Below are 20,550 nucleotides of genomic sequence, written 5' to 3'. Positions count from 1 at the left end.
CTGCACATTTTCCTAGGACTTAATTTTGTTTGTTTGATATTACAACAGCAAATAGGTCAGTCTTGTATTTTCTTCAGTCTTCATTGACCCCTTCGCTTTTTCCTTCCTGCGGTAGAAGTGCCCCACCATTAAGTGGGATGAACGTGGGTTTTCTCCTAGTGGTAATATATTTAAAATTGATAAACCACCTGAAAGTAAATATTCATCTTCCAGATTGAGACCTGCTGCCGCTTTCTAACTCTTTAGTTAATGCTTGCGCAAGTCTCTAATCAAACTTTACAAGTAATTCATTCACACAAGAGATGGTAGCTATACTGAAGTTCAGCATCTGGTTTTTGTTGAAGTCCTGTTTTCACCCAGGTGTTGCCGTTCAGTTGGCTGAGCCAAAAGGAGGCCCACTGGCTTGCTGAAGGTCAGATGATACTGGATTTGAATGCAGGCTTTTCTCATTCCTAGCCCTTTGCTCTAATCCCCTAGAACTCACTGCTGCTGCCTCTTGCCTTTATCTTTTTAAACGCACCATGTGGATTAAAATGTAGTAATCGTTTTCTCTTGCATTTTTCTTTAGCAAAAGCAGCTTATTGGAAAAACAAGCTGGATTTTTTCAGTTGAGTATTTAGAGTTTTACTTCAGTGCTAGATCCAGACTGTGGTGATTATTAAATGGGTTTAGCAAAGAAGGTTTTGTGAGTGTTTTCTTTTATCATTTTAGCCTCTCTTCCCTGACAGGGTAGATGATGAGATATAAAACAGCTGGGGCCCAGTCAAGCCCCAAATTATCTCGGCAACAATTTTCTTTTTAAACTGTTCTTGTGCATTCTGGCTATCGGCCAAAGGCGAACACCACTCTGTCTTCTGGGCAGAGCTCTTCTGCAAGCAGCCGTAGAGGAGCCCACCCTGCATGCAGACAAAAGAGACTCTTGGTATGGCTACTTGAGACTTTTATTACCCAGAGTTCATCAATGTTTGTATCCTGGAACAGACATTTGTGAAATATCCAAATTAGCCTTTACCAATGTGTTAATTGGAAATCATTAAGGCAAGGTGAAAAAGTCTAATGTAGACGAACATTGCAGTAGGTGGAGGTCATGTCAGATCTGGTCTGCACACACTTTTTGTACTAGTATAACTGTTCAGGAGGGGTGTTTCTTTTACTGATCTAGTTATACCTAGTACAATCCCTAGTTATGCTGGGATAAAGGGGCCTATTCCCCTTCCCATATGGGAATAATTTATACCGATAACTGAGCCCATGCTGTGGGGGAAGCAGGTGTTACCGATTCCATACTGCAATGTAGTTACTGTGGTGCAACTTCTTTGTGTAGCCAAGCCCTCTGTGGAGTTAATCAACTTCTCTGGAGGCCAGTTGCCATAAGAGTAGGTGGAATCAGAGAAGATTCTGTGGTGGCTAGAGATGGGAGAACTACTCCTTGGAATAGGAAGTTGTGGAAGAAGATGTAAAGGCCATAAGGCGTCCAAGCAGCAGCTGCAGAGGGCACTTTTTTCTGGATTGGGCTTTAGGAAACTATTTTGAGATAGGTGTGAAATAATAAAATAACCAGTCTTATGAGAGGCATCTTTTTAATACAAGTACAGGACAAGTTGTAATTCTAGATGAATGCTTCTGGTTTTTGACATCCATTAGCTTAAAGATCTCGCTCTTTCTGGGACAGATTTCTGTTCCCATAACTTGTATTCATTATGCAGAAATGCTTTCTTGCTAGTCTTTTTATATGTTTGCTCTTTACTAACTGACCTGAGTTCTCCAGTCTCTTTTTCCCAGGGCACTAAATCCTTATAATCTCCATTTGCTCTCTCCCTGAGATCACATGAAAGTAGGCTTATGCATATTGTGTTCATCTAGAAATGCACTAGAACAAGGGAAAAGCATGCATAAATTTGAAGAGACTGACTATGTGTAGTAGGCAGAGCAACAACCGTCAAGGTGTTTATCTCATAGTATTCTCATTTCAATTAATTCCTTGTGACAAGATTCGTTTAAGAAGATATTATTAATCCTGCCGTATCCCAAAGCACGTTACCACAATGTTATGTTTACGCTCTGTACACACCATACAGCATCATGGAAATGCAAGCGCTGAGGGGGTGACTGTTTACTAGTCAGTGATAGCAGTGCAGGGGGAGAAGATATTTTTAGCCAGGGACAGCAGGGAAAACCCCTACTTTTTATGTTTGTCTGTACAATCTCATCTCAATAACCCTTCAATGGTAAACTGCATGTTACACCATTACTCCAAGCAGATATTGAGCCATGTTGTTCCTTGAAATATTTCACACCGGAAGCTTAGATCACTAAACTCCCACTCTAGTACATGGAACAGTTTTGAGTGATTATCTTCAATAATAGGTTATAGGTACAAATTTGTATAAACTGTGTTGCTTAAATTATTTCCACAGGGTGGTGCTGTTGCACCATCTGTGTTTTACCACATAATCTTTGGAGATCTGCTGCCTCCCAATACATTAAATGATAAGCTAACCAAAACTCTTTATCACCCTTCTTTTTATTAACCCCTGAGCCTTTTAAATATTGCCTCAGTTAAACTATTTTCATGCAGAAGCAAATTTGGAATCAAGGTGCTGTTGGCTTGCTGACCATAGATCAAATTTCCATTTCTTTTGGAAGCATCTTTGTACCATATGCAGGCCCAGGTAGTGAGGCAATAATAACCCACATAAAGGGGATTTGGTTCACAAATCACAAAATATGTTAAATGTTAAATTTGTTTTTTACAAAGCTTTTATTAAATCCATATTTGTATTGCAGAAATGTGCCAAAAATGTTCTAATGAAGCAGCACCTGGGGGTTAATAAATGATATCATGAGTCCATTTTGATTGCCAAAAATGATTTTACTAAAAGAAGCCATGCCCAGGGTTGACTGTGTTTAGTCCATGAAAAATAATTGTTTTGTTTCCATATTTCTTTTATTGCTGTCAAGTTTTTTATAATTCACTTGCATGCTTGTTTGCACTGAAAGCAAATGAAGTCAGCCCTCAGTTTGTCTGTGTCTTTGCATACATTGTAAATATGGGTTTGGGGAGTGGGAGCGGGTATTGTGGAGGATCAGAATCCTTCAGACTGTCTGATTTCCTCATTCACCTTTTTGGTTTTGGTTTTATCCTAATCAGGGTGAAGTGAAACCTGATGAAGAGCCAGCATGGAACATACTCCGTGACGATTTCATGATGGGAGCATCTATGAAAGACTGGGATAAAGAGAGTGACAGGGAAAGCACCACTGGACAAGATGGACTAAGGCAGGATAGTGAAAGTGACTGATGGAGGAAATAAAAGAACATTCAAGATAAAACGTTAGTTTACTTGAATAAAAAGCTCTACATTCTGTGAATGCACAGCTTTTGGGGATTGTAGCAATGCCTATTTTAAGGAAAGCAAAGACTTCCTTAGGTTTGGGTGTGGCTTCTTTCCTCATTTGCTTCGAACTTTTATTTACCAAAACTTCACTCCCTATACTGAAATCCTGAAATATTTTCCAAAACATGTATAATTTTCAACATATTTCCAAAACATTTTGTACAGTCAAAATAGTGGCACCTGCCCAATGAAAGATATGTTTTGCCAAGGTCATTAAAAGTGAATACATTGGTCATGGCTATTGACGTATTATTGTGCCTGCCTTTCCAAAGCTAGGTTGCACCTTGAAAAGGTGTCAGCAATTTGTAAAAGAAATGACTTACAATAAACATAAAAATTCCATCACCTTGTAAAGTTACTGGTCTCTTGTAGAGTCTGCGGTCCTTTGGCCAAGAAAGATTTTGTAGATAATAAAGAAAGCTAACCACTAGTGTCATAGTACTGGTCTCTGAGCATTGATTTCGTGGGAAACAATTATAGAAACTTAATTTAAAAAAAGAAACTGAGCCTTATGACTGATGTCATCTCTTTATATTTTCCCTTTATTTTTTTGCAAGTCTTAAGTTAATCTCAGTACGAGACTGGTGGGAGAGGAAAGGGGCTCTCACTTTTTATTTTATTTTTTTACAATAAATAAAACTTGGGGGAGGGCAATGTTGAGATTTGAATGTTCCACATTCAGAAAGGAACCTCACCTGCGAGGTCCATGGCATAATTGCTGTGACAACTGTACAGCTTGATTAAATAATGGTTTTATAAAGTGCTGTCTGTATGGTGTTGAATTGTGTCAAGGAATAGTCACTGCTCTGAATTGCTTTTAGTATGAGGGGCAGATTCTCAGCTGGAGTTCATCATTGGACCTAACCAATTTACCCCGTTGGTAATCCAGTCCTTAAGGTACAATGGGTACAGTACATATACATGTAAAGAAGGGATAGTTTTGTGGATAAGGAAGAAAAGTAAGAACCAGAGGATTGAATTCTCTCTCCGCCCATCCATAGGCTTGCTGTGAGATCTTGTGTAGGTCAGTACCTCAGTTCCCCAATTGTAAAATGAAGATAATAATACTTCATGGGTTTTAAGGCATAATTCATTGATATTTTAAACCACTTTGTGATGATCTGGAAGTTGTTACACTGCCAAGTATTCCTGAGTCTGCTGCTATGGATTTCTCATGCACCTTTGTATCTTATTATATGCAGGGCACTAAGGACTATCTTCACTAATTTAAAAAAATATTTTAAGTATTCCCTTATTCAGCATCTAAATGAAAATATAAAGGACTTCATTGATGTAATAGAGACAAACTACAAATGTTAAATTGGATTTAAATTTCTTAAATAAGATGACTGGAGGGATTTGTATATATTATACCATGTAAATATCATATACATATCTAATTCATAAACTCAGCCCCTAAGAACTGGCAGTAGTTCTGTTACACTGTAGCCTGTTCATGCATCTGGTATATATTGTAGCATAATTATTTGAGGAGAACTTGAAGCTAACAGCAGAAATGTTTACGTTTTCAAACTGGTTTGAGTGTTAAGTGTATTAGATATCTAAGGAGACATTAGCTTGTGGCCTCATGATTATTATCACAAATGAAGGCATGTACTCAAAATATAGAGTGGCAAAACCACAAAAGTTTGATGTACATTTATCCCAACTTCTGAGGATTTGACATCTGTATAGTTATTAAATTAGTATAATTGGCATCTCATTATTTCACTGTAAACAAATATTTTTAAAATAAGGTAATATCGTTTGAATCTTATAAAGTACCATTATAGTCTCACATCACATTTCTTGGTTTCTGCAGAGTTTAGTTACTTTATGAGTAAAATCTTCATGGACAGCCTTAAATCTATAGCCTTACTGAACAAAGAGTTGATGATGCTGATTTGAATTTTCTCTGTGGTTAGATCTTAAGGCCTGGTACTGACTTGCATCCACCATGTAAGTCCTGTTTGATATCAGCAGTATCTGGCTCTGACCAGTGACTCATTGAGATCAACTACTTTAAAAAGGTGATTTTTCCTACCAGAAAGTTGTTTGAGAAACAATAGTATATTTTGAAATGACTAAATTTTATAAAATGATTTTTAGCAAACATTTCCATAATCTTTTAAGTTTTCAGAACTTGTTTGTATGCACTTAGGTTTTTGCAGTAAAGTTGTAAGTGACCAAAGCATTGAGTGGCCATTTATAAATGTTTTTAAGAAAAATACGGAGAGATTATACATAAAAGAGAACGTCTTAAAAGCTATAATTTTAGATCGCACATCAGCACCTGAGTGTTGTGTGTGTAGGCCACATGTATTGCCTTTCAAATCCCTTAACATTCATAACTCCGACCTTTTTTATGTTCTACTTCACAGACTGCCTAACCAACCCTCTCACCCTATAAAGCCTCCATGCTTTTTCCTTTGGGTTGCATACAATATGCTGATGAATAATTAAAATCTAAATCTGAGCGCTGATTGTTTTTAAATTAGTCTTAAATAGGTGCTTTACTTGGACCGAAATCTACAAAGCATCAGCACGTCCGTGCGCTGTTTGAATTGCTACACTGTTGACAGCATTATTGTCTAGCTTTCAGTGAAGGACGTATATGTGAACTTCAATCCTGCAACTTTGCTGGTCAATAGATTTCTTGGGGGGAAAAGTGTTTGGGGGACATGCAAATATTGTAATATTTCATCAAAAACAAATCTCTTCCTCCCACCACTACCTTCTCCATCCAAAGCAATTCTGAAACTTATTTCAAGGCACAGAAATGGTCCACTTAGCTTAACCCAACTGCCTTCTACCTTCTCTGCACCCGAACCATTTCCATGAACACAAATCCTGCCTTATAATTTGGTATTGTGGTTTTAAACTGAGGATTTAAATGTGTAGTAAAAGTAGATTCCTGTTGTATAGGAGCAACTCTGAGACTGATTTCCTTTCACAAGAGGGGAAGGATGATCAGAACCGTGGGTTCAGTAGATGCTCAACACCTCTGGAATAGTGTGGAAGAGACAGAGCTAGAACCCCCGGCTGCTGACTCCCAGCCCTACCCCTTTCCCACAGAGTCATTCAACCTACTCTCTCTAGCAGTGCTCTCTTCCTTTACTATTGCAGAGAAAGCAGAACTTGGTTCTCAAGCTGTCTCCTGCTCCCATGAGTTTCCAGGCTTCAGAAGAGCTGTGCTACTGCCTGAAGGGAGGAGTTCATGATCCTACTTACTATTATATGGTGTCTTTTTACATCCATAGAAATAAAGACACCTAGGGCTGGTTCCAGATGTGCAAAGCACCAAGTAGGCTCCATAATATGCACATCTGGAAAATGATTCTTTGCTGCATGGATTGCAGACGATACATTTTCATTGGGGAGAGGAGCAGTTCACCTTAATCTGTTGGTTAAATTTGCCTTCATCTTTGGATCCCCTTTGGCTTCTCTTTCTGTGTGGAAAGGACCATCTTCCCCTAGCTGTGCTTTGGGTCTGCCCCTGTAGGAGAACTTTTGGTGGGGTGTTCTTGGGGTCTGTTTTATATTCTGTACTAATTTTACTGGGGCACAGAGAGGCTCTGGGAACTTCCCTGCCATGGCCGCTTGAGTGAGGAGAGCTCCTGCCTCTCTCTGGCTGGTGATCTCGTGGTTCGGGGCTGAGGATCATCTCCCTTCTGAAGTTGTATGTTCTGACCAAGATGAATAACGTGAACCAAGCATTCCCTTAGTAGGAAGCTGCTGATTGGGGGCCCTGGCTGTTTCCTAGTGGAAAGGGGATTTCTTTTTAGAAGGAATGAAACTGTTCTGGGCAGGGTGGTGTTCCTATAACAGGCTGACCTGTATAGCTGCATGACCTCCAAGTCTCTTGAGCTATCTCTGCAGTCACCACCAGGGAGGAAGGCAGTAGCCATCTCAAATCTAGCTCTTTGGTGGTTAGAAGGACAAACCCTTAACTTTTATTAAATGGGTCCTGGATTCTGCAGTAGATGGGAGGATTGTGAATGGTGGTTTTCCAAGAAGGCAGTTGAAAACCTGGTGACTTCACTCCCCTGCTTTCTCATATACAGGAGATGCCTGAAGCAGAATGTTCTGAATAAGATGATAAATAATACCACAGGGCAAATACTGTAGCAAAGATTACATTTGGGGAATGAGGGGGTACGGGCCAGATTTCTGAGCTGTCTTACAACAGGTGTTTGCTTTCAAAGGCAATTGTTTCTTATCGTTCTTATCTTTGGGTACACATTGACTGAACAGAGCTTGACTCAAAATGTGCAACTTCAACACTAAATAGAATACTTGCTTTTATCCTCGTGCAACATTTCAATCTTTAGAGTGAGTTCAGTCACCCTAACACCTATATAACTTGTGTGCTGCCAAATGCTTTAATAAGTTTAAAGGGGATCTTTTCAAAAGCTCCTAAGGGATTTAGCATCACATGACTTTCAATGGGATTTTAAATCCTTTAGGTGCTTTTGGAAATCTTCTGATAAATCAACAATATTTAGTTATAGTTTCATAGTTCATCCATTCCAGTGAGATGACCAATAGCCTCTTCCCTCACTCCAATGAATGGCAGAGATTCTCATGCACCAGCATGCAGCTTTTCAGTAATAATCTTAAAGTTCTATTTTCAGCATTTCTATTGATTGTAAAATTGCTAAATAGGTCTGCATCCTGCAAAAACTTACACCCGAGGGGTAAATTGCATACATAAGTCTTTGCAGGCTTACAGCCCTAATAACTTTAAAGGAGAGGTGCACTGGTTGCATTTGATATTAAGATTCCATTTATAATGGTTAATACATAATCAATAGATGTTATAAGCATGTTACAAACATGTGTAGTGTGTGTCATAGATGGTTACAAGCACATCAGTTGTCGATGGTTATATACCATGGTTGTAAACAACATCTAGACCTATCTGAATCTGTAACATACGTTAAAAACATCTGTTAACCTGTTATAAGCTATCTTATAAATGACATTTTAATATGACGTGTGACTGATGTAGTTAATTTGGTGAGTGAGTTTATCTCCTTGTCAACTGCAATTCTGTTATCCCCATCTGAAGAGAGACAGTGCAGTTCTTAATTTGAAGGTTTCTGAAGTATTTCCTTTGCCATAATCTTGCCTGGGATGGGCAGGAGATTTAGTGTCATTAATTAAATGAATGTTACTGATTATTGCCTGGCATATCCATGCCTCTAACCACATAATGAATTTTAGTTAACACATGTCTTATAAAGTCATTTCTTTACATGAGAGAAGTAATTCCTTTTTTTTGTATGCTATGTAGATGCAAAATACATGTAAAACATGTATATGTTACATAATCTATTAGAAAAGAGCAGACTAGGTTTTAGAACAAGGCATGAGGATCCAGGAATTCTAGCTTTTATTCACAACTCTGCCACTGATTAAGTGACCTTCCCAAACACCTCCAAGGAATTTTTAGAGACAAGAGCTTTCCCCATTCTGTTATCAGGGACACATGGGCAGATCCCCTGCACCTGTGCAGAGCTTTTCCATGATCAGAGCCTTAATAAATATTTCTAAAGTGCTTTTAGATTCAAGGATAAAAGACACTATGTAACAGCAAGATGTTAATAACATTCAAAGTGTGCCTGGTATGCTTTGTATAATACATTTTTTTAAGACGGAATGAAAAATTCAGTAACACCCTGTTAATCTCTGTGCTGCTTTTTATTTTGCAGGCACATGACTGAATATTTCTTTATAAAACATGTAGTTTCAGAAAATTCCTTTAGGCTAGTAGCTTGCAAGTGGTGCTATTGATTAGCATCATATCACAGTAGGACCGTGCTAATGCTAGTGACTTAAGCCCATAGGGTCTGATTCTTAGATACATTCAGGTCTCTTAACCGTGCCAGTACAGTGTGTCAGACCCACAGAGTGTAAGTACACAATCAAATAATATTTTAAAACAGACAACAGTGAAGTAATACATGGAAATTCAGTCATGGAGCTTTGGGTAGCGAAGGTGCCAGTTCTTGCAAGGCACCCGTCTCTCCCATTGCAGCACCTTGCAGGATCATGTGTGAACCTGCCAACTCCACACCTGTTTGTCATCTCCACATCAGCTCAAGAGAAGTATAGTCTTTCTTACACGGTTAGTTTTCTGTGGTATTATTTAATTGCCTGGGGATTTTTTTGTTTTTAAGTTTTTGGTGCCAAAATGAAGGATTAAAAAATAAATTAAGTGAAATGTATTTAGTATGTGAAGAACATTCCTCACTGGATTGTAACAGTTTTTAGGTAGATCAAATAGGAAATTCAACCTACTGGCTGTGTCCTTTTAAAATCAAGTTCCTTTAAAGTTTGTTCTCTGTGAGGTAAAAGATGATTGGATGTCTGTATAACACACATAAAGCTAAAGGCTTCATGCTAGTAGATACACGGCACCCGCAGACTTATTGGTTTGAGTGGGTGTTGAAACATTCTGCAGGATTGGGTACAACGCACATAATCTAGACGTGGTCCAGGAGACAAAATGTTTTCCTTTATAGGGTCACAGAACTCAATTTTTGGCCTCCCGTACAGTGCCATACCAAATACAAGGGATGATTTGTATCCTTCCTACGTCATGCTAGCATACAGTACTGGTAGATGAGTTCCAGTGATAGGGGTGGCCAATATTATCAAGGGGGCAATTTAGTCAAGGTAAATTGGTAGCAAGACTGACATTGGGAACTTCCTTGTGCCTGTATATAGCGCACTCCTTCCTGCAGGTTGAATTTTGGCAGCTGGGTGTATGATTCTGGCTAGCTACTTGAGAAAAAAAACCATAGACTGGCCCCTTGAGACTTGAACACACACAACCCGTCTGAGCTGCTGCTGATTCAGTAGGCCAAGTGTAGGCCCAAACCACGATACAGCCTGCCAGTGATCTACAGTGGTGAATAGAGCTTTATAGGACAGATGAGCTGTGTCCTGAGCTCTGGAAATGACACCCAAGGTGACACAGGCAAAGTCACTTCACCTCTCTGCCTTAATTTCCCCCAGCTGTAGCGTGCAGCTAATATTTGGCCCTGTTTGTAAAGCAGTAAGGAATTACACAGATCTACAGTGGCTGAGGCCCAAAACATTTATTGAAAATTTTAATATAATGAAGAGGTTTTTAAAATTGCTGATTCCAGCTCTGTTTTAGAGTGAAGGGGAACAGGCGTCTGAAAGGAAAAGGATTTAACTCGTGAAATATGCTAGAGCAGAAGGTCTGTTGACGGAAGTCTGTTCGTTGACACTAACAGGGCCAGAGGAGGTTTCTGCCACACTGCATTGCCATTTGATCTCCATGCCATGTTCAATCCTTGGCTGCTCTGCTCAGACAACTAACGTGTGTGTACGTATGGTAGGTAGCTCTGTGAGGTGGAAATCTGTGCATTCAGACCATTAAGCTTATTACACCCAGGATGTTCAAACAACTATTAGCAGTTAATAATACTAGCAACGTGTGTTGCACTTAATCCAGTAACCTACAGGTGGCTAAAAATCCATATTAACTAGCTACCCAGTATTTTCAAACATGATGAAAAAATACTTGGAAGCATGCACATTGATGCAATATAAGATAGCAGTTCCAACTGGTGTCCTCCTAATTAATCTTTTTTCATCATCATAACAAAGTTATCCAACCTGCTTCATATATATAATTCAGTTTCATCTGTTTCTCACTTTAATACATGTTTTATAATTAAGTTTTAGCCAGATTTTCCAGCAAGATAATACAAATCTACCGGTCAGCACTAGAGGGAAAAGGAAGGAAAAAACAACTGAACAGAGTTTGGGTCAAGATTTCAATGAAATGAACAAAATTAAAAGAAAACACTTTGCGCAGCTTCAGTCCAGCAGCTGTGTATAATGTTGAATGGCCCAATAGGAAAGATGCAAAAAGGAAAAGTAAAGCTACAAGGGAGAAATATCTGTACAAGGAGGCTGTCAGACAAATTCCTCTTAAGTCTAAACTTTCCATAAATTGGATCAGGAATGCGCCAGATAGTTAGGAGATAAGTTCCTATAATTAGATAACGGCCAAAGGGCAGATAATTTAATATTTATTAGCACAAAGAGAAGGTCCTTTTCATGATATTCTGAGTCCTGGATCCCAGTGGTCTAGAAATCCAGGTTGCACAGAACTTCTCTTTGACTCCATATAATTCTATTTTTTTGCGATATGTGCTGAGAAATGTAGGCTTTAAAGATTTGCACAATATACTGCAATTATTTTGGTCTTCCTTATGGATTTAAAGACCTGGGGCGGGGGGGGTCTCTAATCCACAGCTTGGTTGGGTGGAGGAGGGCCTGGCTGAAGCTGGAGCTCCCAAGGGCATTTTATCTGACTCAGTTTAGTGCCTCTGGGGCAGGGTGTGCATATGCTCTGCTGTGGGAGCTCCACCACCTTTTTACAGGGTGCTGTATGTACTCCCCCATGCTTGTTCCCCTCCACTGGGGGTGGGGTGTGGATAGAGGAGCAAAATCCTCATGGTCTCAGGGACAGATTGTGGCTGACAGGTGCGCAAGCAGTAGTGACTTCCTAGTGCCCTGTTTTCTTCCCTCTATACCCCAACTGTGGGCACCCATGTAAGACTAACCACCATCTTGCCCTATAGGTGCTCTTCATTGAAATTAATGGACTCCTAGGGTGCTGGACTAGGAAGTGCTCTATGACCAGACAGCCTAATTGCTATGTAGGTCTCCTGAGCTGCCAGCTTCTGCAGGCCTCAGAAACTGGAAGAAAGCTCCATGTTATAGTCTCCACCTGCTGCAACACCAAAATAGAATACAATGAAGGACACAGAGAAGGCAAGGAGGAAGCAATAGGTGGGACGGTCCTGCTCTTATTGAAGTCAGTGGGAGATGGAATAGCTAGACCTTGGAGGGCCTTGAAGTTTGCATTGATGAGAAATTACCTACTTTAATGGAAATAGCCTTTTCTGTAACCTCTGTTCCTTGATTCTGCATTTATGATGGAATAGATTTACTGTAATAAAAGAGGCGGCACTAAATTTGCATGGGAGTTGGGAAAATGTGAGTTTAGAAACAAGGACAGCTGAGAGTTACATCCCTGTGTGTGTGTGGCCTTTGCAGCTGCTAATTCATCCTAGATCGGGCTTCATTTGGAATGCTATAGAATTGCCTTTATAGACCTTACAGGGTCAAGGGATTGGCTCTAAGTGAATAAATGGAACAGCTGACTGGAAGTGCTTTATAGGAAGCCTCCAAAACTGCATACTACAGGAATCCAGTTTGAGAGAGTTTATAGAAATGCAAGCAGGATCATCTATGCGTGACTGGAAAAGGCCTCCAATGTCAGAGTCTATCCCCACCCCACGCAAGTGTAAGGTATAGTCCAGGTAGAGGGTACATCTGGCATTGAGATACTAGGCCTCAGCTAAAAGACCCATGGATCAACCCGATCCAAAGCTGCTGTCTGAGACTGTTTGTGGTGGAAGTCCTGCAGCCCTTAGTAAATGTAGTAATACTTCTGCAGATTCTGAAGGATGCATACTGGATGTGAGCAGGGAGCCTGGATGGCTCAGGAGACTAGTGATCAGAGTCATGTACCTCTAGGCCACTAGCGCAGGTAGAGTAGTGACTAAAAGTGGCTATCTAGTAGCTGATGTGAAATCAGTTTGGACTCAGACTGGTTTGTAATGGGAATGTACAGTTCAAAGATATGAACACCTGAGTTACGGACTTACCGGTCAACCAGACACCCTGTGGAACTGGAAGTCCTCAATGAGGCAATAGCACAGACAAAACAAACAAACAAACAAAAAAAACAACCCACCAGCAAATACTGTGATGCCTCAAGGCTTTAGGCCCGAGGCTCAGGGCTTCAGCCACGGTGGGTTGGGGCTGTAGCCACAGGGTAGCGGGACTTGGAGCTTCTGCTCCTCAGGAGCACTGGGGCGCAGGGCTTTAGATCAGGGGAAGTGCTGGGGCTCGGGACTTTAGCTAAGAAGGGAGTGCCAGTTTCAGCCCCAATGCTCCCCCCATAGCTAAAGCCCCAAGCCCTAATGCAACCTCCCTGCCCCTCCCCCAAGCCAGGAGTGGAGCCCTGGGGAGCTCTGAGCCTCAGTGCCTCCCCCCACCCTCCCAGGGCTGAAGCCCTGAGTCCTGGTGCCCCCTGCAAGGCTGAAACTGGGAGCAGAGCCATGGGGCTGAAGCCCCAAGCTTCAGTGCTCCCCCTCCATGTCTAAAGCGCTGAGCTCCTGTGCATTCGTGGGACAGAAGCCCTGACTCTTCCCCCCACCACACACCTGGATCCCTGACCTTCACCTTGAGGCTGCAGTCCCAATGCCCCACCCCCTCCCAGAAGTCCGTAGCCTCTTCTTCAGAGTTACAGAACATTTCAGAGTTACGGACAACCTCCATTCTCAAGGTGTCTGTAACTCTGAGGTGCTACTGTACCCACAGCAGAAAAATGCCAGCATGGTTGATGCTCTTGATGGCAGTCTCAGCTGAGAGCCCAATGAAGGAGTATAGATATTGAGCTGCCCTCTGACCTGTTCTAGTCAGGGGGTGAGCTGTGTTAGCAGTATCATGCTGTAGACAAATGCAGAGATGTCAATTCCTCTCACTGCATTCACTAAAACAATCAAACAAAACCCATACCAAAGCAAACTAGAATGACTTATGTATGAATGAAATAATCCAATGAAGCCTGGGTTATGACATGGTAGACCAAGGATGCCCGTTGTCACAGTGAAAGCCAGGAAAAAGAGTGAGACACAAAGTTTATTACACTTTATTATGGATACATTTGCTCACTGGGGTGAAATTCACTCCTGTGCAGAGCAACCACACAAGGCTTACATAACACTTAAAAGCACTAAGGATGGCTAAATGCATAGGCTTTCTGTAGGCACTCTGTACAGAGGCAAATCTGATCCTACTTGGTCTAGGGCTGTCTCTTCAGTTTGACAAATGACTGCAGTTTCCTCATTTACATCAGCTCATTCTAAAGGGACCCAATCCTGCAAGCCCTTCTTGTGCAGAGCTCCAGTTGATTTCAGTGGTCCATGAACAGTGGACTTGAAAATGTATTTGTTTTTTAAATTGGAAGAGGATATCAATCTCTGGTCAGGGGGAAAAAACTAGAAGTTGTTCCACCCCTCTCCCCGCTTCCTACTCCCCGAAGTAGATCAGTGTGGGCTTTCTACTGGGACAGTCTGAAATAGTAAATCAAAATCTAACTGTCTAGAGTTTTTCTTCCCCACTGCCCTTGAAAATGAGCCACTTTGAAGATGTTACACTCTTAGGAATCCACTTTGTTTTATTTAAGGCTTTTCTTTGTGCGAGCTGCACCAACGGGCTGCCGGAGAAGCAAGAACCCTACAGTCTTTGTGAACTAAAGAATAACTCTGTTCCTGTGCGGCTGCAATACATGGCTTAAGATATTACATTACTAAAGGCCCATTTTTGAGGCTGCCGCCACTTACTTAATATTGCTTTATAAACAATCCTCTTCTTAAAAAACCACCACAAGTACTGCCTGGACGCATGTTTTCACTGAAGTTGTACAATTGAATTTCCTGAATATTGTCATATAGATGTTCTGCTAGAACTACTAACAATTTCTACGATTATCATTTGTCTTATTTATTGGCGCACAACCAACACTGTCTCTATGCAATTCTAAAATAACATGCAATAACCTTTCAGGCCTTAAAATATTATGAAAGAAATACATACACACTCCATATAAAGCAGTGGTCCATGAATTTATAATAGTTTAGATTAGAGGCCCTGACCACTGTGGTCTTTATATATTCCCTGACAATTTTCGTAAGACTAGTGCCCCCGATTTTCTGCAGCATCCAGTCTCCACTGAGTAGTGGAGGGTTGTGCCACAAAGGTGCTGTTGTGGCTTCCAGACTGTCAGGGTCTAATCTATGTCAGCTAGTAACAGTTCCTAAACTAGAGTATTGTGCAATCTGGCCATACCCCCATCTCTGCTCCCAGAATTCCTCCAACAGCTAGAGCTGCCGGGAGGAGTGGTCCAAGAGATAGCTATGTCAGCTCAGCACCTACTGGGGACTGCATGCTCCTCCAGTTAGGGTTGTGGTTGATCCGGCCTTAGGTGGCTTAATGCTGGTATCCTGGTCATAGTCCATTCTAAATTTGCACTATACCTTCAGTTGCTTATGGTATTGTTCTTTGTTTCCTGCCTTAAATTGTTGCGTAGTGGTGGTGTCCACTGGAGAACAGTTCCCACCTTTACTCAGAGGTGCTGGCACTGTATAAGTGGAAAAAGTTATTTGGACCAAATTCTGTTGTTCTTTCTCACATGAACACTCCTAATGAAGCCAAGAGGTCTGTTTGCATGAGCTGGGACTACTCGTGAGGAAAGGTTGCAGGACCAGACCTTCACTTTGTAAAGTTTGCAAAGAACTTTGGGCCTCTAAAACGAAAATCACTATGTTAACATAAGATCATTTTAATTTTATGTTAAACAGCCAGTGATACAAATTAGTCAATGTCTTTGAAACGTAAGGACTGCAGGACAGAGTCCTGTATGAAATAAAAGACACATCCTGGTGGCAATGGGGCCACTTGCATAATAAGTAAGCTCAGTAGGATGTGTCAAGTACACATAGGAATCACTATGCTTACTAATGAAAAGTACGATACAGAAGTATAGAGGACTGGTGCGTCCGGCTACACCAAAGGTATTAAATGATAAAATCAAGCGTTTTATTACTGTAAATTTTCCTCTATTTCTCATCTCTTCATCTCACTATTATAAGGTGCCACCTCTGCTCTAGAAATTGAATGGTTGTGTGTGCTTGTTTTTATAGAAAGGAGAATTCGAAAGTTTCTTGGCTGGCAGACTGCATCAGAACAGTTAAGATTCAACATGAGCAGAGTAACTGCTGCAAAGTTCTGTGTATGCCACAAAGAATTAATTGTGCAATTGTCAGACACTCGTCATCAATGTGAAGCTTATGAAATGTGCCTCTTAAATTTTAAAAGTTATTCCTTCTCCAACAATGTTCTCTAGTTTATGAAATGTGGCCAGCCACCTTACTTAATGACATCGTCGTCAGCAGTTTGAAAAAGATTATTGCCATTGTATTTTGCACAGCACATTTGTGTATAACCAAAACAATCTAAAAAAGAAACCACAAATTGTAAAATCCTGACCACATAATTTTTAAGTTAACAGGAAACATGAAAGCCGTAAGTTCAGTAAGTGAAGTAACTTTCCAGGTGTCCCTGTTTTTGTAATAAACAGTTACTATTTATTAAAAAAAATCAACATATAAAAAGACAGCATTGTACTGAATTGAAAGCACAAGAACAGATACGTCCTGTTCTTTCTTTGTGCTTTCTTTACTCACATTTGGGTGCCCAAGGAATGCAGGATGGGGTCCATTTAAAAAAAATGTATATAGATGAAATCAAGTTTAACTGCATTTGTATTTAGTAAATGTTTTCCACAGTAGTTTTTCACCCTAACTCACTCTTTAGAATTTAATAAATACAACTGATACCTTCCCAAAATAAAATGCCAGGGGTTAATTATGATAGTTTAGCCTATTAGATATGTGCAGAGTGAAAATAAAGTTATAACTCAAAAACTGAATTACCTGTATTGAAAGGCATGTGGTTGTTTAATTCTGAAAGTATGTTTAGTTTATGGCACTTTATCCAACAGAATTGCATTGGACCATGCACATAAAATGGCAAAAGTTACAGGGCCAACTTTTGATTGCCTTACTCAATGCAATTGCTCACATGTCCATGATCAACAAAGGTTGGGCCATAATTTCTTTGGGATCCAATTCTGCATTGCTTGTATATCCACAAGAAAATCTGTGGGAGCAAGAGTTTTGGGTGCACATAGAAAGTAAGCTCAGGCAATGTGTCATGAGAGAGAGAATGTCATACTTTCAAAATGGAAAGCTGGTGCTTGTGTATTTTGGTATATATTGTAATGAACTGGCTAGCATGTATGTGTGCCATTGTCTTCTACTAGGGAGTATCAAAATGGCTGACCTGTGTGTATCAGGCCCTATGTTATAGGTGGTCGGGGCTTAGCTCAAGTGGTAGGGATCTATCTATGCTTTTGGAAGAGGAGTCTACATTCTATCCCTGCTGCTCCTGAGAGCTTTTGAATGGCAATAATTTTCACCATAGTGATACCAAGAAGCCTTAGGTAGCAACAGATTTGTTACACTGATGTCAAACTGAGAGCTGAACTATAGTGAATGCCAGACACTTGAGGTTGAGATTTGTCAAACTAAGAAAGTAATGAACTGGTAGTGTGTATGTGTACCATTATTGGACTTTCTACTGGACAGCATAAGAACTGCTCTGTTGTAGGTTATAAGACTTATAATGAGAGTTGATCGGAAAAATTCTGGCACAACATTTTTCTTTTGAAATTTGCTGATTTGGCAAAATCAAAACGTTTCCTGGAGACCATTCGATTTCGCTGACATTTAGCTGAAAACCAGCCAGGTTTCTAAACCTGCCCGGTTTCCTGCCAGCTCATTTGCCTCACTCCCCAACTCACTTGGAAGGGTCTACAGCTCTGGAGCAGCCCCCCGGACAGATGGCCTCAGAATCCGAGACCCTGGGGATTCCAGGGTACACAGAGAATTTTGAAATTTTCAGTTTTTATTCCTAACGGCAACAAAAGCAACTTTCAAAATATCAAAATTCTGATGGAGAATTACCTTTCTCTGCCCAGCTCTACTTATCACTGCCGACAGCTAGTGAAGAGTTTCTAAATGCTCACATGGTATGGGCTAGTGCTTGAGTAGGAGGATCTGAGTTCTAGCCGTGTTGTCGTTGTGAAGTTCTGGATCGGCATGAGGTACAGCCTAGTAACAATTGTAAATTCTTATGTGGCCATGGATGTATTACAGTGTATTTCTCCATGGTTTCAGGTACAGTTTTGGGAGGAAATACATTAATTTCACAAACTTATGTTCAGAAACATTCACATCTTAGGTACAACCGGTGGCAGGGCCAGATCTTTAGCTGATCAGTGAAGTCAATGGAGTTATACCAATTTATACTAGCTGAGGAAATGGCGGTTTGTTTTTAAACAGGAATCTTACAGAAATAAAATCAAATGAATTCACTAATTCAATTTCATTTCCCTTGATATTGGAAACCATATTATTTCCCAAATCATTATCACTGGAGCTGTACCTTTCGGGTCAATAAGAATAAGACATTGACACAGAAAACAATAAAAGTGTGGTGATGTGACAGAGAAACTTTTACTTAGCTCTTTGTAAGAATTCAGAGAGGTTTAAATGGACAGGTGCCATTAAATGTGATATTCAGGATTGGTGCAACATCAGTTGTGTGGCTGCAGTGCCATCCATCTCTGCTTATTTTTAAACTTGTTTACTTTCAAACTATGACAAAATGACCTTTCAACTACAGTAACTCCTCACTTCACGTTGTAGTTATGTTCCTGAAAAATGCAACTTTAAGTGAAACAATGTTAAACTAATCCAATTTTCCCATAAGATTTAATGTAAATGTGGGGGGTTAGGTTCCAAGGAATTTTGGGGGGGGGCAGACAAAAGGCATTATATACTGTACAGTACTTTACTGTACTGTGGTGGGGAGGTGCCCCTGGCTCAGGGCTGGGGGTGCAGTGTCTGGGAGGGAGTTAGGGTGTGGGAGGGCACTCAGGGTAGGGGTGCGGGAGGATGCTCAGGGCTGAGGCAGGCAGCTCTTGTTTGGTGCAGGGGGCATGCAAGTGGCTCTGCGCAGCGCGGCACCGCACTCACGGCCGCGATTCTGGAGGCGCGATTCTGGGAGCTGCCTCCCCCCCCCCCAGCAGGCAGGGCCTTCCGGAATGCAGGGGCTTTAGGGGCTGCAGGGCCCTGGGCTTCTCTCCAGCTGGCTTTGAAGGGGAAAGCACCGCTTCTCTCTGGCCGCTGGCTGCGTGGCTGCCCCTGCTCCTCCTGAGTCCTCCGGCCCGTGCTCGCAGGGCCGCATTCCGAAAGGGGCTTTAGAGCTGCAGGCCAGGGCCCCGGTGGCCCCTTAGCCCAGGGCCCTGCAGCCCCTAAAGCCCCTGTGTTCCGGGTGGCCCTACCTGCCGAGGGGAGGGGGGGGGCACTTCCCCACTCGCTTGCTCCCTCCCTCCTTCCCAGAAAGTCCTAAGCACCGCCAAACAGCTGTTTGGCAGCGGGAGAAGTGCTGGGAGCGAGGGAGGGGGAAGAGGCGGAGAAGAGGAACTTGTGCAATGCTCCCTTGTAAAGTCAGCCAAACAACGTTATAAGGGAGCATTGCACAACTTTAAATGAGTATGTTCCCTACTGGAGCAGCGACGTAACTTCGAAACAACGTTAAGCGGGAGGACGTTAAGTGTGGAGTTACTGTATATAGTATTCTCATGTTCTTTATCCAGTGGGAAGGCTCTTCTTTGCTTAGATCTACAGCAGTGCTGGATTAGTTGGCAACACTGCTTTCCCTACAGTGGAGCCCTACCATTGCGAACACCATGCAGTAGTTCAGTACTGCTAGGTCCCTTTATCTCCCCTCCCTAGCCTCCCCCCCTCCCCCATAACTGCTCTAAGGAAGCTGTTTTCCTTGCAGACATACTGAGAAGTAAAATCTTGTTTTTCATCTAGGGGCTACCACTTTCAAGTGACTAGCAAGTCTTAGAAATCTTTTTAATACTTCCTAGAAACAGTAGATTGTACTTCTAAGGCTAGATCATCAGCTGGTGTAAATTGGTGTAACTCTTTGGACTTCAATGGTTCTGTGTTGATTTATACCATCTAAGGATCTGGGCCTATATCTTTTGGGATATTTGAGCCATCCTATCTGGCTTCCTCTGTACATTTTTTGTAATATAATTAGGAATGGTATAGCTGTGGTCCTAACCCTTTATGCCCCTTATGTCATCATGCTGCAATGAATGCTCCTACACCCCTATCTTATACCATAATAGGAGGTTTAGAAACAATCTTGTCACTATGGAAGAGAGTGGGCTAGATGACTTACTAGAGGCTCCAAATGATTCTCTCTCAACACATCCAGTGAAAAATTATGACAACTTAATGCTTAAGGGAATTTAGGGATAGAATGGTGGGTGTTAAGGGAACAAAGGCTACTTGATCATTTCATGAAATTCATGCTGATGTACAGATGTGATA

General features: G+C 41.3%; 1 protein-coding gene across 1 annotated transcript in view; it reads left to right on the top strand.

Annotated features, from left to right (window-relative positions):
* Nucleotides 1-3,739, top strand: part of RRP15 (ribosomal RNA processing 15 homolog) — a 41,403-nt gene extending 37,664 nt beyond the window's left edge. The window contains exon 5 of the mRNA XM_045008798.1: nt 3,152-3,739. Coding sequence (XP_044864733.1) covers nt 3,152-3,301 — 150 coding nt within the window. The 3' untranslated portion in view covers nt 3,302-3,739. The remainder of the gene's footprint in view (nt 1-3,151) is intronic.
* Nucleotides 3,740-20,550: the final 16,811 nt, after the last annotated feature.

Source organism: Mauremys mutica, chromosome 3 (assembly GCF_020497125.1).
Source record: "Mauremys mutica isolate MM-2020 ecotype Southern chromosome 3, ASM2049712v1, whole genome shotgun sequence".
Lineage (NCBI taxonomy): Eukaryota > Metazoa > Chordata > Testudines > Geoemydidae > Mauremys > Mauremys mutica.
The sequence above is the reverse complement of the archived record's forward strand: the minus strand, read 5'-3'. Positions and strand labels throughout refer to the sequence as shown.